Source organism: Amborella trichopoda, chromosome 13, assembly GCF_054954075.1.
Source record: "Amborella trichopoda isolate Santa Cruz 75 chromosome 13, AtrichopodaSantaCruz75HAP2 v2.0, whole genome shotgun sequence".
In the NCBI taxonomy this organism is placed as follows: Eukaryota; Viridiplantae; Streptophyta; class Magnoliopsida; order Amborellales; family Amborellaceae; genus Amborella; species Amborella trichopoda.
In genome coordinates, this window is record NC_142348.1 from 30,218,642 (window position 1) to 30,232,584 (window position 13,943).

At 35.1% G+C, this 13,943-nt stretch overlaps 1 protein-coding gene across 2 annotated transcripts in view; it reads left to right on the top strand.

Annotated features, from left to right (window-relative positions):
• The first annotated feature begins 10,758 nt into the window (after positions 1-10,758).
• Positions 10,759-13,943, top strand: part of CER9 (RING/U-box superfamily protein) — a 33,100-nt gene continuing 29,915 nt past the window's right edge. For both annotated transcript variants that reach the window (XM_006850452.4, XM_011627307.3), the window contains exon 1: positions 10,759-11,239. In XM_006850452.4, coding sequence (XP_006850515.1) covers positions 10,973-11,239 — 267 coding nt within the window. In that variant the 5' untranslated portion in view covers positions 10,759-10,972. The remainder of the gene's footprint in view (positions 11,240-13,943) is intronic.

The window sequence follows — 13,943 nt, forward strand, 5'->3', positions numbered from 1 at the left end:
GTTAGGGTGTTTAGGAAGGGTGTGGTTTGTATAAGGTTGCAACCTTAACCAATCAAATTAAGATTTACCTCCAAACTTAGTCGTGAGATGCAATTTTTATGTCAAAAAATTCTTAGGATGGGGCCAGAATATCTTTTTATCTCTGATTATAAAATTTTAAACATAAAAAATGGTTCAAATCAAGCAGATCCATAAATGTACGAAAATATTGAAAATGGAAGGTCCAGATATTGTATTGCAAGATGTACTATTTTTAAGACTTGAAATATTATTTTTTCTCCATATCCATAAATCTCGGTCCACATCTATAAATATCAATGTTGAGATGATCAATTAGATATTTTTCCAATATCAAAACAACCTTTTTCAAAGGATTTTAGAGGTGTACCTTAATTCTACATTTTAAGGTGTTAACCTTATATAAACTTTTTTCATTTAGTAATTTAATTTGGTGAGTGTTGGAACAAAAAAAGACTATCAAGATACTATATCGACTTGGTGAGAGATGTATGATGGAGCACTATGTAGTTCGGAACAATTAGTGGAGAGATGAGTGAGTTTTCAATGACAATAGGTCTACATCAGGGGTCAATGTTGAGCCCATACCTCTGTCTTAGTTATGGACGACTAGTTATAGGTACCTACAAGACAAGGTACTGTCGTGTATGTTGTTTGCAGACAACTTAGTTTTGATTGATGAGACCCAAAGTGGAATCAACACAAAGTTAGAACTTTGGAGGGATGCTCTAGAATCCAAAGGTTTTAAAATTAGCAGGACTAAGATAGAGCATATGGAATGCAAGGTTAGTAATAATAGGAGTAGAGACAAGGAAGTAGTTAAGATTGACATCCAAAAAATACAAAAAAGAGTGGACTTTCGATATCTTGGGTCGACAATCCAGGAAAATGGAGAGATAGAGGAAGATGTTGCGTACATAATTTGAGCTAGATGGGCAAAGCGGAGATATGCAACAGGAGTTTTATGTGATTTTCACATACAAATGAAGCTGAAGGGGAAGTTCTATGGGGACAACTTTGAGACTAGTTGTGCTTTGTGGGGGGGAATACTGGGCGGTCAAGAAACAACACACCCATAGGATGAGTGTAGTTGAGATGAGGATGTTGAGATGGATGAGTGGCAAGATAAGAACGGATACAATTTGAAATGAATACATTCGGAAGAACTTAGGTATGGCTCCAATAGGCGATAAAATAAGAGAAAGTAGACTTAGGGGGGCTAACCATGTGCAGCGAAGACCCAGTACGGCACTTGTTAAGAGGTGTGAGTTGGATCAAATGGAAGTTTTAAATACATAAGGGGTAGGCCCAAAAGAACATAGTTGAAAGTAGTGAAAAACGATATGGGGACTTATGGCCTTACTGAGGGTATGGGCCAAGATAGAGCCAAATGGCAGACCAGAATTTATGTAGCCGACCCTAAATAGTTGGAAAAACTCTCTGATGCTGATAATGAATCATGTTGATCCAAAATACACCCAAATATAGGTCATATAAGGATGTAATAGAGAGTTTGGGCTTCGAACGAAATAAAACATAAGTACAAGCATATTTCAAAAGTGGTGAATTTTGATGGAATATTTTTATTTCCGAGACAAAAGGAACTTGGGAGCGATAACTTTGGATGTTAGCTCGATGACAATTTTCATATTGAAATCTAATGAAAAATATATTAGGGGTCTTCTTTGGAGATTCCAAAAAGGGATCACGAAGAAAACCTAGGGATTTCGAGCACGCACGAGCTTATAGTGCCCTAGAGTTTAGATTTTGGAAGCAAACTTTCAACAAGCATACCAGCATTTGTTGTAAACTAAATAATTTTTATAAAATAAGGCAGAGTGCAAAAGAGAGCAGCATTGAGCTAAAGCTGCTCTCACGTTTTCCTTTACACGAAATTTCTCAAAACCTTGTAAAGAACCAACTGTTTCCCTCAAGAGGTAGTGGAAGAAATTGTTAAGCATAAATATGGTGAGTTTTTCAGGTTACTTTCAATATGAAACAGAAAAGCTAAAATCTACATGAATCCAAGGTAGCTTGTGAACGCAATATATGCTACTGTATGTTGTGCCAATTTCCTACCAGTACTCGTGCAAGCATGGATGCCAATACATATATGTATGTGCACGTGGATATAATGTGCATCCATATCTTGTATGGATGCACATAACAATTCACAATTTAGATTAACAATGGATTTGTCATGCATTCTGAACTTTCGGCACTCGGGAATTTGAATATGTTCACGATGATAACACATTATTTAAACCTACCACACTTTTCAGTTCAAAGATCATCAGGAAGCAAGAAAGGAACCAAGTTATCAAGGAAATGTGTTGGTACCATATAAATGAAAACTAAACACTCTTCCAATTTGATAGGCTATCGTTATTGATCAACAAAACTGGTAATGTTCCATCTTAGGACAAGTAGGAGAAATTGAAAGTACTCAGTTTTTAGCATTAAAGGAAACCAAAAAATAATTATTTATGATGAGAGAAAATAGCAGACATGGAAACTGCAAACTGAAATTCAATCATATGACAACTTAATTTCCAAGGTATTGAAACCTAAGTTACTAACTGAAATAATGCTACAACAAATTCATGCACAGATGAGTAGAAGTGAAAATAAGGCACCAGATAGAAGTGCAAATACAGATACAGTAATATTTAGAAAATTGTATTTTTGTTTCTTTATAATTTAGACAACTAGGAATAGGCTCAAAGCTAGGCAATCAGGGTGGTGGGTTGAGTTCCATTCCTATTAAGGGACCCCTACCCCACTGGAGTACCCAAAAAAAAATGATATAGACAACTGTGGTATCGCGTTTACATAGTTCAGGAAATTTTTGAACCTAACAAAATCAAAGTACAAGTAGATAATTTTAGAAGGACGCTTCAAAATCTAAAGGTTTTAAACTTAGTCAGACTAAGAAAAAATATATAGAATGCAAGGCTAAAATAATAAGAGCATAAATGAAGAATTAGTTAAGATCGATCGTCAAGAAGTATTATTTCAATATTTTGGGTTGATAATCCATGAGAAATGACTGATTGAGGAAGATATTGCTCATAGAATAAGAGCTAGGTGGATGAAGTAAAGATGTACTTCTAAAGTCTTCTGTGACTGTTGTCTATCAATAAATCTAAAGGGGAAGATCTATAGGACATCTGTAAGACTAGTCATCTTTTAAGGGAATAAATGTTGGGCTATTAATAAGCAACATATTCAAAAAATGAGTGTAGCTGAGATGATGATGTTGAGATGGATGAGTGGCAAGACAAGAAAGGATATAAATCGGAATGAGTACATTCGCGGGAACTTAATGGCACCTCTAATAGGTGATAAAATGATGGAAAGTAGACTTGTGGTCTAGTCATACGTAACATCGACTTAGAACAACACCAGTTATGAGGGACTATTTGCTGGACTATTTGCTTCAAGTTGAAGGCTTTAAAAGGGCAAGGGAAATGCCCCAAAGCACATGATGGAAGTAGTGAGAAAAGATATGGTAACTTCTGGTCTGACTGAGGATATGGCCCTTGATAAAGCAAAATGGCGAAACATGATTCCTGCACCCACCCCAACTAGAAATGATGATGAATAATCATAACAGTAAGCAGTGTATCAAAAAGCGATAGGCGGGTCCTAGGCGGTATGGGGAGTCCAGGCCGCCTAGAGCCTAGGCGGGCGCCCAGAACCTGGGTGGCTGCCCAATTGAAAACAAAGTAAAAATCCCAATATATCATATTCCAAGTTGAAAAAAAAAAGAAAAAAAAGATAGGAGTTGAGAAGAGAATTTTGATAATTCATATTGTTAAAACAGTAAACTGTAAAACCATACAAGTGTAGGATATAAATGTCAACACTCAACATAACAAAAATATACATAAATTTAAAAATGTACAGTCTAACAAAAGTCAACACTCAACACTCAGCAATTAGCACTAAGAGGCAAGAGTCTTCAGTCATCATCAGCACCATCATCAGAAGGAATATCAATAGGGCAAGCCTCATTATATGCATCAGAGCCGAGGCTATCATCATCAAAGTCATCTCCCTCTTTAATATAACGCTCGTCCTCCTCTGTTTCTTCTGAATCTGTCTCTTCCTTCTCCTCTTCTTCTACCTTCCTCTTACTAGTATGTGCAGTCTGTGCAGATCAGGCCTAGGAGTCTTGGCTGCTCTATCTTTTTTTTTGTGCTTCTCTGAACTCAAATATTATATAATTTTCTCCTTAGTAGCCTTAGGAACATTTTTACACGGGGCAATATCCCCCGTCATACCGGCAAGTTGTTTTTTAAACCAATAAATGCCCTTATTAATATCCTTTCCACAATAATTACATTTAATACGATTTTGATCACTTGGATTCGAGTTATAACCATACTTCCAACCCGGATCACCACTCCGACTAGAAACTGGAGAAGATACTTCCATAGAATAAGGCTTATTTTCATCCTTTTTTAGTTCTTGAAAACTCAGAAGATGTCTAATCTCATCTCATACTGCTTCAGGAACCTTTGTACAAGAAACAACACTACCTCTAACACCAGCAAGGTGTTTTTTGAATTGCTAATACCCCTATTGGTATCTTGTTCACAAAAATTACACCTTATAAAATTTTTATCATTTGGTTTTGGGTTGTACCCATACTTCCAGCCCGGATCACTTTATCTAGGAGTAGCAGAAATAGATCTATGACAAGGATTTTGTTCTTGTTTTTGTTTTCTATAACTTAAAAATTGATTAATCTCCTCCTTGATAGCTTCAAGAACATTTTTACAAAGGGCGACATCCCCCTTAATACCGGCAAGATGTTTCTTAAACCGGTTTATGCCTCATTTTGTATCATTTTCACAAAAATTGCATCTAACGCAATTTTTGTCATTTGGATTCGGGTTGTATCCATATTTCTAACTCGGATCTCCACTTCGACTAATTCCTGAAGAAGACATCTCAATGTAAAACAAGCAATCTAAAAAGTACACTTACTTTGGTTGCTTAAACTCCAAACTTTGAGAAACACTTCAATGATTCGATCCAATGAAATATAGTTTTTTGGAGGTTTTTTTACTCTAAAATGGGTTCTGGTGGGTTTAGGGTTCAAATGAACCTAAAAGCCATCATTCTTAACTTTTATATCTTTGAAAAAAAAAAAAAAGTTTTCCGCCTCTGGGAGGGGCGCAAGGCCTGGGCGGCTGCCCAGGGCAGGGCGCTGGGCGGCCGCCTAAGCAGCTGCTCAGGGACCACCGCCAAGTTTGGCCACCTAGGCCTGGGCAATGCGCCCAGACCTTTTGGACCGCCTAGGTGTTGGGCAATCCGATTTTTAAATCATTGATGGTAAGGAGAAGTACATCACTGAAATCACAAGAAAATTGTTTGTCGCATTGTTACTAAAATTTCTCACCCAAGGCCACAATTCCCATTTGGAGTCCCAATTTTGCAATCCCAATAAGGAATCTTCATGAAATTCATTTCTATGAAGTCAGGAATCTCGATTCCTTATTATAGGAATCTCAATTCCAACACTTACAAGATATCGTTTTTAATAATTATTTATTCTCGATTCTACAATTGTTCAATCTCGATTCTACATTTGTTGAATCTAGATTTCCACATATAATCTCTCCATCAAATTAGAATCACGAACATAAGGCCATGAACTACAAAATAAACAATTCAGAACCTATGAGAAGCATCAAATTAGAAACTCAATTCCATAGACATCTGATTTTCAATTCCATATATGAAGGAACCTCGACCATATGGGTCCATTCCAAACAGGTCAGAAATTCAATTCCAAATGGGATGGAATCTCGATTCCATATATATAAGGATCTCAATTCCATTTGGGTTGATCTCGTTTCCCACAATTTCCCTTGCAAGGACGTCGATTCCAGAAACAGGAATCATCTTCTACGATTCTGATTCCTAAAATGATACGGAATCTTTCCAACATCTATGGTTTGTCGTGACATAAACCATGTAATCAGATAATTATCTTTCTCAAAGAAGAATGAAGAGGCAGGTTTGGTTTCTTTAAGAAGAACAAGGACCATGTTTGGTTTTCTTATATAGAAATGTTCACTATCCATTATCATCAATCTGCCTGTCAAAATGCAGGTCCATACAGCTTGAAGCATTAAGACTGACTACAATTAAAAGAAGGTTGTTGGTAATTAATAAGAATATAACAACCATAAGATATAGCAAGAATTACATTGGGAATTGATTAAGAAGAAGCAAAGCATGCACACTTACCATATTCCTACAGAACTTTCACAGCCAGTGCACTAAATCCACAGCGTGGAGCTTCAGGAACACCTTTCATATATATCATTATAGGGTTTTCTTTAACATCCTACACCAACATCAAAGAAATATTCATAAATCACAAACGTTGACGAATGCCTTGTTAATATGCCCGAAAGGATTCAATTAAGCATGAAATGACAACAGACCACATTGAAGAAGACATATAATTTCCTTTAATAAAAAATGACAAAAACCCAATACCTTGTCCAGAACCTCTTGAACAGAAGAACGTGAATTTGCCAGCTTGTTTGCAGGTCGAAAATCCTCATTACTGTCAGGATCACCAGTGGTCGCTATAAACCATTGCCGACCATTCTTGTAAGCTGAATTCGTGGCAGCCTGCATCCATATATTCAGATCAGTCCAGAAAAATGAGTCGTTAGTTCAGTAATTTAACTTTAACTTGATGTGTGAATGTTATATATGATATATGTATATATTTTATTGTATAATATATAATATACTTTTCTATATAATATATAATATATTTTATTATATAATATATTTTATTTATATAATAAATGTTTATAATATTATATAATAAAAATATATATTAATAGAATAAATGTAAACTACAATGTATATATCATATGTTATTTATATAATAGATATTTATAATATTATATAATAACAATATATTAATAGAATAAATATAAACTACAATGTATAATATAATATATTATATTATATAAATATATATTATATAATAAAATAAATAAAAATACATTATTATGTTATATATAATACAGTTATGTAATATAATATATTTCATTATTTAATAAATATTATATATTATATAATAAAATAAATATAAAATACACTATATTATATATTATACTATGATATATATATTATATAAAATATATATTTATATATTATATATTTATGTAATATATATTTATGTAATATATATTTATGTAATATATATTTATATAATATATTTATATACTATAAAATTTTATGTAAATATATAATAATAAAATAAATAAAAATTATATTATTATGTTATATATATTATAAATTTATGTAATGAAATATATTTTATTATATAATATATATTATATATTATATAATAAAATAAATGTAAAATACACTATATTAAATATTATACCATGTTATATATATTATATAAAATATAAATTTATAAATTATATATTATGTAATATAAGATATTTTCATATATATATATATTAAAAATAAATATAAAATATAGTATATCATATATTATAGTAAGTTATAACTATTATTTATTTATATTTATATTATTATCAATGTAAATATAAATATAAGATATTTACCATATATCCCAGGAGTTATCAAACACATAAACTATGAACTTCTTAACTTCCCAGGGAGGTTATCAAATAGAAACCCTGAACTTCTTAAGTAAGTTTTAATTTGCCGTTCTTTAGGAACTTCCAACTTACAGTTCTTGAACTTGCTTCCAGTTATCAAACAGGTCCCAAATTTAAGTAGCCCAAAAATGCATTGGGTAGTAGTAAAAACTAAAAAGCCACCCATCGCGAAGGAAGCAAGCGTGATAATGCCATTCAATAGTATCAACTTCGAGAATGCATTGGGCCCTTGACGGTAGTATTGCGGCGCCCTATAATGAGGTATCGAACTCCATTCAGAAGGGGGGTTCAAATCCTCGCTAATTTACTAGTTTTAGGAAAAGTGTTGGACTTAAGTCGTGTCTCACGATTTGCAATGCTACGTCCTAGGCATGATTCTACTAATAAGGGTAGGGCCCCCTCCCCACTGACTCCCCCAAAAAAAAAAAAAAAAACTTAGAGAAGAGCACGTATATTCTTCTCTCTCGGGAGCATGGCTTACCCATAGTCAATCTGAAGTTTTGGGAACCACTTAAGAATGGATGATTATTCTAAAAATAAACAAATTTTAGGTCAGCATCACCATTATAGCATTTTTTCAACTATTTAGAGTCGGTTATATGAATCCTGATATGCTATTCTGGTCCATCAAGAACCATACCCTCCAAATAGCATTGATTCATGATTCATGAAAATTTTGACAAAGTTTTACGTTGGCAGCTTACCTAACACAACCTACCTCCTTTACCCAGGTTTGGGAAAGTTTAAGTCTTCACACAATTTCTAATACTTAAATCTCGCCATCTAAAAATTAGATAATTTCTATTCAATATCAAGATATTAGTTTCTCGTGTATATAAGGTACAATTAGGAAATTTTTTATTGAGTTTAATCTATTGATTGAATAAACTATATCCTTAAAATTTAGTGTCCTAAAATTAATTCTAGGTGGAATTTTATGCATAGGAGTAGATAAACATTGTACGCGATTGGCAGTAGGATATCTTTTGGCATCGGAAAACAAGATATTTTTTCATAGTTCAATAGGAGAGTTGAAGAATAACATGAAAATGGGGACTCAGTATGACTTTCAATTTTTCATGCAAATATGGTACCATGCCAGCTTTTTAGTTGAAGAATATTGCTTTGCTATTTATTTTAAGATAAGATTTTGATTAGTAGTATGGTTTGTGTAAGGTGCCCAATTTATACCATATGTGTAGGTGCACCTCTAAAATTTGCCAGAAGATGTAGTTTTGATGTTATAAACGGCTTGAAAATACATGTTTAATCCTAATCATGAAATTTAAAATTTAAAAAATGGTGCAAATTAAGCAAATATATAAACATTTCAAATATCTTGAAAGTAGAGGTTTAGATACTTGTTGTGAAATGAATTATTTTTAGGACTTAAAATTGTTTTTTTCCTTTTATACTATACATCTTGAACTCGAGTTGATCAATTGGAATGTTCTCCAAGTTTTGGTTCACCTTACTTTTAGGGTATAAGGATGCAACCTTATATAAGCTTTTTACTTTCATGAATGAGTCCCCCCTACAAAATCCATCTTAGGATATGTTTGGTTCACATGTAAATACTTGATGAAAATGATGTCATACATGTTTGGTTGATGCTTATGAACGTGTGAAAATACATTCCATGTGAAAGGCTTTTACCATGGCCTTTCCTTGATGCACAAGTGCTTCCCGTGCTCCATTTAAAGAGCTACTACGTTTCAAAATTTGAGATGGTAGTAGCTTTTCAATCTCACTAAAAAAGTACTTTTCATAAAAAATAAAGGGATTGTATACAATACGACTATTTTATTTTATAGTAAAGAAGTTACATTTGCTACTAATTATTTGATGTCATATTGGATGGCTTATGATATATCACAATGGGAATTGTTTACAAAGAGACCATTTACATGGAGGTTACAATCATCGTTATCCCTTAAATTTTAAATTGGGTCGTTGTAAGAGTGTCATTTAAATAAACACAAACTTCCGAAAATTTTTCTTTCAGACGTCATGACTCACCCTAAGCCATCCAATATAACATCTAATGAACGTGAATGATTATGACCTCTATGTGCAAAAGAGAAATAGTTTCTTTGTAGATTCGAGAATTTTTTGTTTGAACTTTGATTCTAATCAATGACACAATCCCAACCACCTGATTTGAAATCTAGGAGACAAGAACAATTGTGACCTCTTTGTATTAAAAGTAAAAGGTCACAAGATTTGATGCTCGGAACTAAATAGTTAGAAATCAAAATCCAAAATTTTTATTTGAGATTTCAGAATACTAGTATGCTTTGTATCCCAAAATTTCTCATACAAAAAGTCCTTCCAACCAGCTATTTTAGGAAAGGGCGTGAATAGTACAGCCGCCTTGGTTTGTTTGGCGTTGGCGGCTTCTACTGGGTAGGCTTCAACGCGCATGGAGAAGGCAAGTGGAAATTTCGAATGGAAGAAAAAGATCATATAGAGCCGAGGCTCTAAACAGTTAAATTAAAGCCTATCTCAAAAATTTCATTAGAAGATGTTATTTTTATTTCAAATTTATCATCTCGACATTAAGATGCATGGACATAAAAAAAAAAAAAAGATTTTCAGTTTTGGAAATAGTGCATCTTGTAATATATTTTTGGATTGCTAATTTTCAAGATTTTTAAGTTTTTATATACCGGTTTGATCTACATTAATTTTGAAGCTTTAAATTTCATAATTAAAAATAAAAATATATTTTAAAGCTGTCACAAATATTTTCAACATTGAAACCATATTTTTCGATACTACTTGAATGTATGCTTTATTTTGATTATTTAGGTCCTCGACACCATAAAATTGCACCTCTTCCCCACACTGGCATATATTTAAAATAATAATAATAATTTTTGAAGCTTTGTAATTAAATATAAAAATATATTTTAAAACTATCACCAATATTTCCGATATTAAAAATTTTATAATTAAATATAAAAATATATTTTAAAGCTATGACAAACTTTTCTAGTATATTTATTGCTTTATTTTGATCGTATAGATCCTCGTTTCTATACAAATAATAATAACAGCTAAAAATGCAGCGACGGGGTCTCGTCGTCCCGTGCGCCCGCCGTTTACCCTCGCTCTCTCCCCAAGCTTCTCCCCCCTCAACCTCTCTCTCGAGTTCTTTGACTCTCTCTCTAATTAAATTCCTCTGTATCTCTCTGCCCATATAAAGGAATTTTGGGGCGAGTTGCAGAGGGTTGGGGCAGGGTCCTCCTGGGTTGCTGAGGAGATAGAGAGAAGCGGAGATGGAGATTGCATCGGCCCAGGAAGAGGAAGCGAGGAGGGAGCGCATGCCAGAGAGCTTCCGGGCCATGGAAGCTTCAAATGACTCGAACAGGAGACATAATGAAGAGGAGGAAGATGAAGAAGACGATGTTTGCAGGATCTGTAGAAACCCGGGCGATGCTGAGAATCCCCTTCGGTATCCTTGCGCATGCAGTGGAAGCATCAAGTTTGTGCACCAAGAATGCCTACTACAGTGGCTTGATCATAGCAATGCGCGCCAGTGTGAGGTTTGCACCTTTAACCCTATTTCAGTCTTCTTCTTCTTCTTTTGATTCATGTGTTTTGATGTTTGTTTTGTCTGATTGTGCATTTTTTTTCTTGTTTTCTTGTTTTGATAATTGTATCATGAATGATGTACTATCGAGTGACTTGAATTTAGGGATTTTGATGCTCTTGTTAGCGTTTATTAGCTGTAGTGTTGTGAATTGGCTTGTAGATTGATGACATATTGGTGTAGGGAAGATGAGAAATTTGCCCGAGTAACTGCTGGCTTTCTTTGGAGTCATGGATTGCCCATGATTTCTTAATTGAAAGTCAAAAGTTTTGTGTGATATTTTGCTCCAAAATGACTCCCTGATTTCTGCACAGCTGCGTAGAATTGCTGATATTATGTGACCAGCCGGTACCATTTTTTGCAAAATCCTTGAATTTGTGTTTTCCTTCATAACGTCCCCTATTGTAACTTCATAATCCATTTTCCTTTTGTTAAAATGGAATTACCTAATCCTTTTTATTTTTTTGTTTGAAAAAGTAGTAATAATATATTATTTGAAGTCACCCTTCAATAGGTAAGGTTTTAGTGGTGAACGGTTAATTCTAGATTGGTTCCATGTTATGGGGCTACTGCCTCAGCGATGAAGCATTATCAACAAAGCCCAAGCAGTTCACTTAGAATATTTCTGAACGCTCTTCCTCAATAAGTGTGTCTTAGAAACTAACATTTATTTTGAGCTTTCGGTTGAAAATGAAATCGATAGAATCATCTTATTTATTTATTTGTTAAGTTTTACATTTTTGTGTGGAATGGGGAGGCAATGGATTTTAGTATCCAAACTAGAGTGAGCTAACCTTATGAAAAGAACTTGTGTTTTTATCGAGCAAATTATTCCTCATGTCCCGACTCTGGCTCCTCCATAAATTTCTTTCAAACTACCCACAACATGTCATCTTTCTTTAATATGTCAATAATATCTTGTTATTCGTACTTGTATCCTTGAATGTGCTATGATTTTATTCTTTCAAAATTGTACTCATGATAGTTGGGGATTAACATCTCATTGGAGTTTCTGAAACTAGGGCCATGTCTTCATTCTTGTTCTCCGGTGAGTGGGAATCACAATAATAAATGGTACATTGATTAGGTTAGGGAACTGAAATCCTTTCAAGGCCTGTTTCACCAAAAACGTGGAGCTACTAGATGAAACTACTTTTCATCAAATTTCTATCTATGAAAGAAGCCGCCCCTCCCCTCGCCTCCCCCGATCACCCATCAACTTGTATATTGATTGACAAAGTCAACTTTCTTTAAAAAAAAAAAAATGGCACATGGATTGGCAAGAATGTTCACTGGCCCCAATGGAGGTGAGTCTTTGTACCCTGTTTTTAAGCCTATCTTGTTTTACAATGGAACAACTTCTTGTCTCCACCATCTGATGATAAGTTCGGATGGTGGATAGCCAGTTTGGGTACCTTTCACTGTATTTGATGAGAGTTTATATAGTATACGGTCGACTATATATGGTTGTGAGAGAGAGAGAGAGAGAGAGAGAGAGAGAGAGAGAGAGAGAGGTAAATAAATCCTCTGGCATGAGTTTTACTAAAGAAATCACTAGAAAGTGAGCTATGACTGACACTTCCAAAGCATGATGCCAGCTTTAGCCTAAGGGAGTGGGTGCAACTAGGTGAAGAGATTGGGGACATTTCTCGAAGTTATCCAATACCCACCCAAAAAGTGTAACAAGTCCCCCCACAGGTCAGTGGCCACCTTGCAATTGATGAAGAGGTGAGGGTTCGTTTCTTCGGCTGTCAAGCACATTGTGCATCTATTAGGTATGGGTAGGCCTCTCCTTTATAACTAGTCCACTATCAAGGCCCCACTCAGCTAGGGTTATCCAATTGAAGACCTGTGTTCTTGGGGGAATAAAGGGAAACCAGGCCTTCGGCATAGAGGGGAGGAGAGGGCTGACGGAAGTGATGTATGTCAAAGAGAGCGATCGAATGAGGAAACCGAACAGATGCCATAGGCAACAAGTGACCAAACTATTTGGCCATCACCTTGGAGGGGGAGGAATACTGTTTAGATGAAGGTGGACAAAGCTCCTTGCAGAGTTCAGGGAAGAAAGGACCATCTAAGGTTAAAAGGTTAGGGTGTTTAAATTGAGAGTGGGTGAGGGTGGGCATGACGGAAGGAAGCGGTAGTGGAAGCCCTTGTGGGCTGACCGGGGGGATTAAGGACTTCATCATAGTTCAATTGGTGTTGAGGAGGAGGGGGTTGGGCAGCAAAGGCTCTTTAGAGGTGTGTGTAATTGTGGGAGAGGTAGGGAAGAGTTGGAGAATACTAGGAAGGAGGGTAATGCTGGAGCTAATGGGGGTGGTGGGACTCTGGACGGTGCTGTGCTGGAGGAGGGTGCTGGAACGAGGGAGGGAGTGACGGAGGAGGGTGCTGGGACGAGGGATGGAGTGACGGAGGAGGGTGCTGGGACAAGGGAGGGAGTTGGGATGGAGGCATTACAAGTGACTGGACCAGCTCTCTAAACTTGATTCGATTAAATCTGACTAAATAGACTTTACGTTGAGTTTTGGTAAATCTTTGGTTATGTAAAGTAACTTGACCTAGTTTTTCTTCGGCCAGGTTGACCTAATCCACTCATTCAAGACCGGATCAGGTCTGCATACTGTGACTAGAAGTGTGTATTTGGCCCATTTAGCATC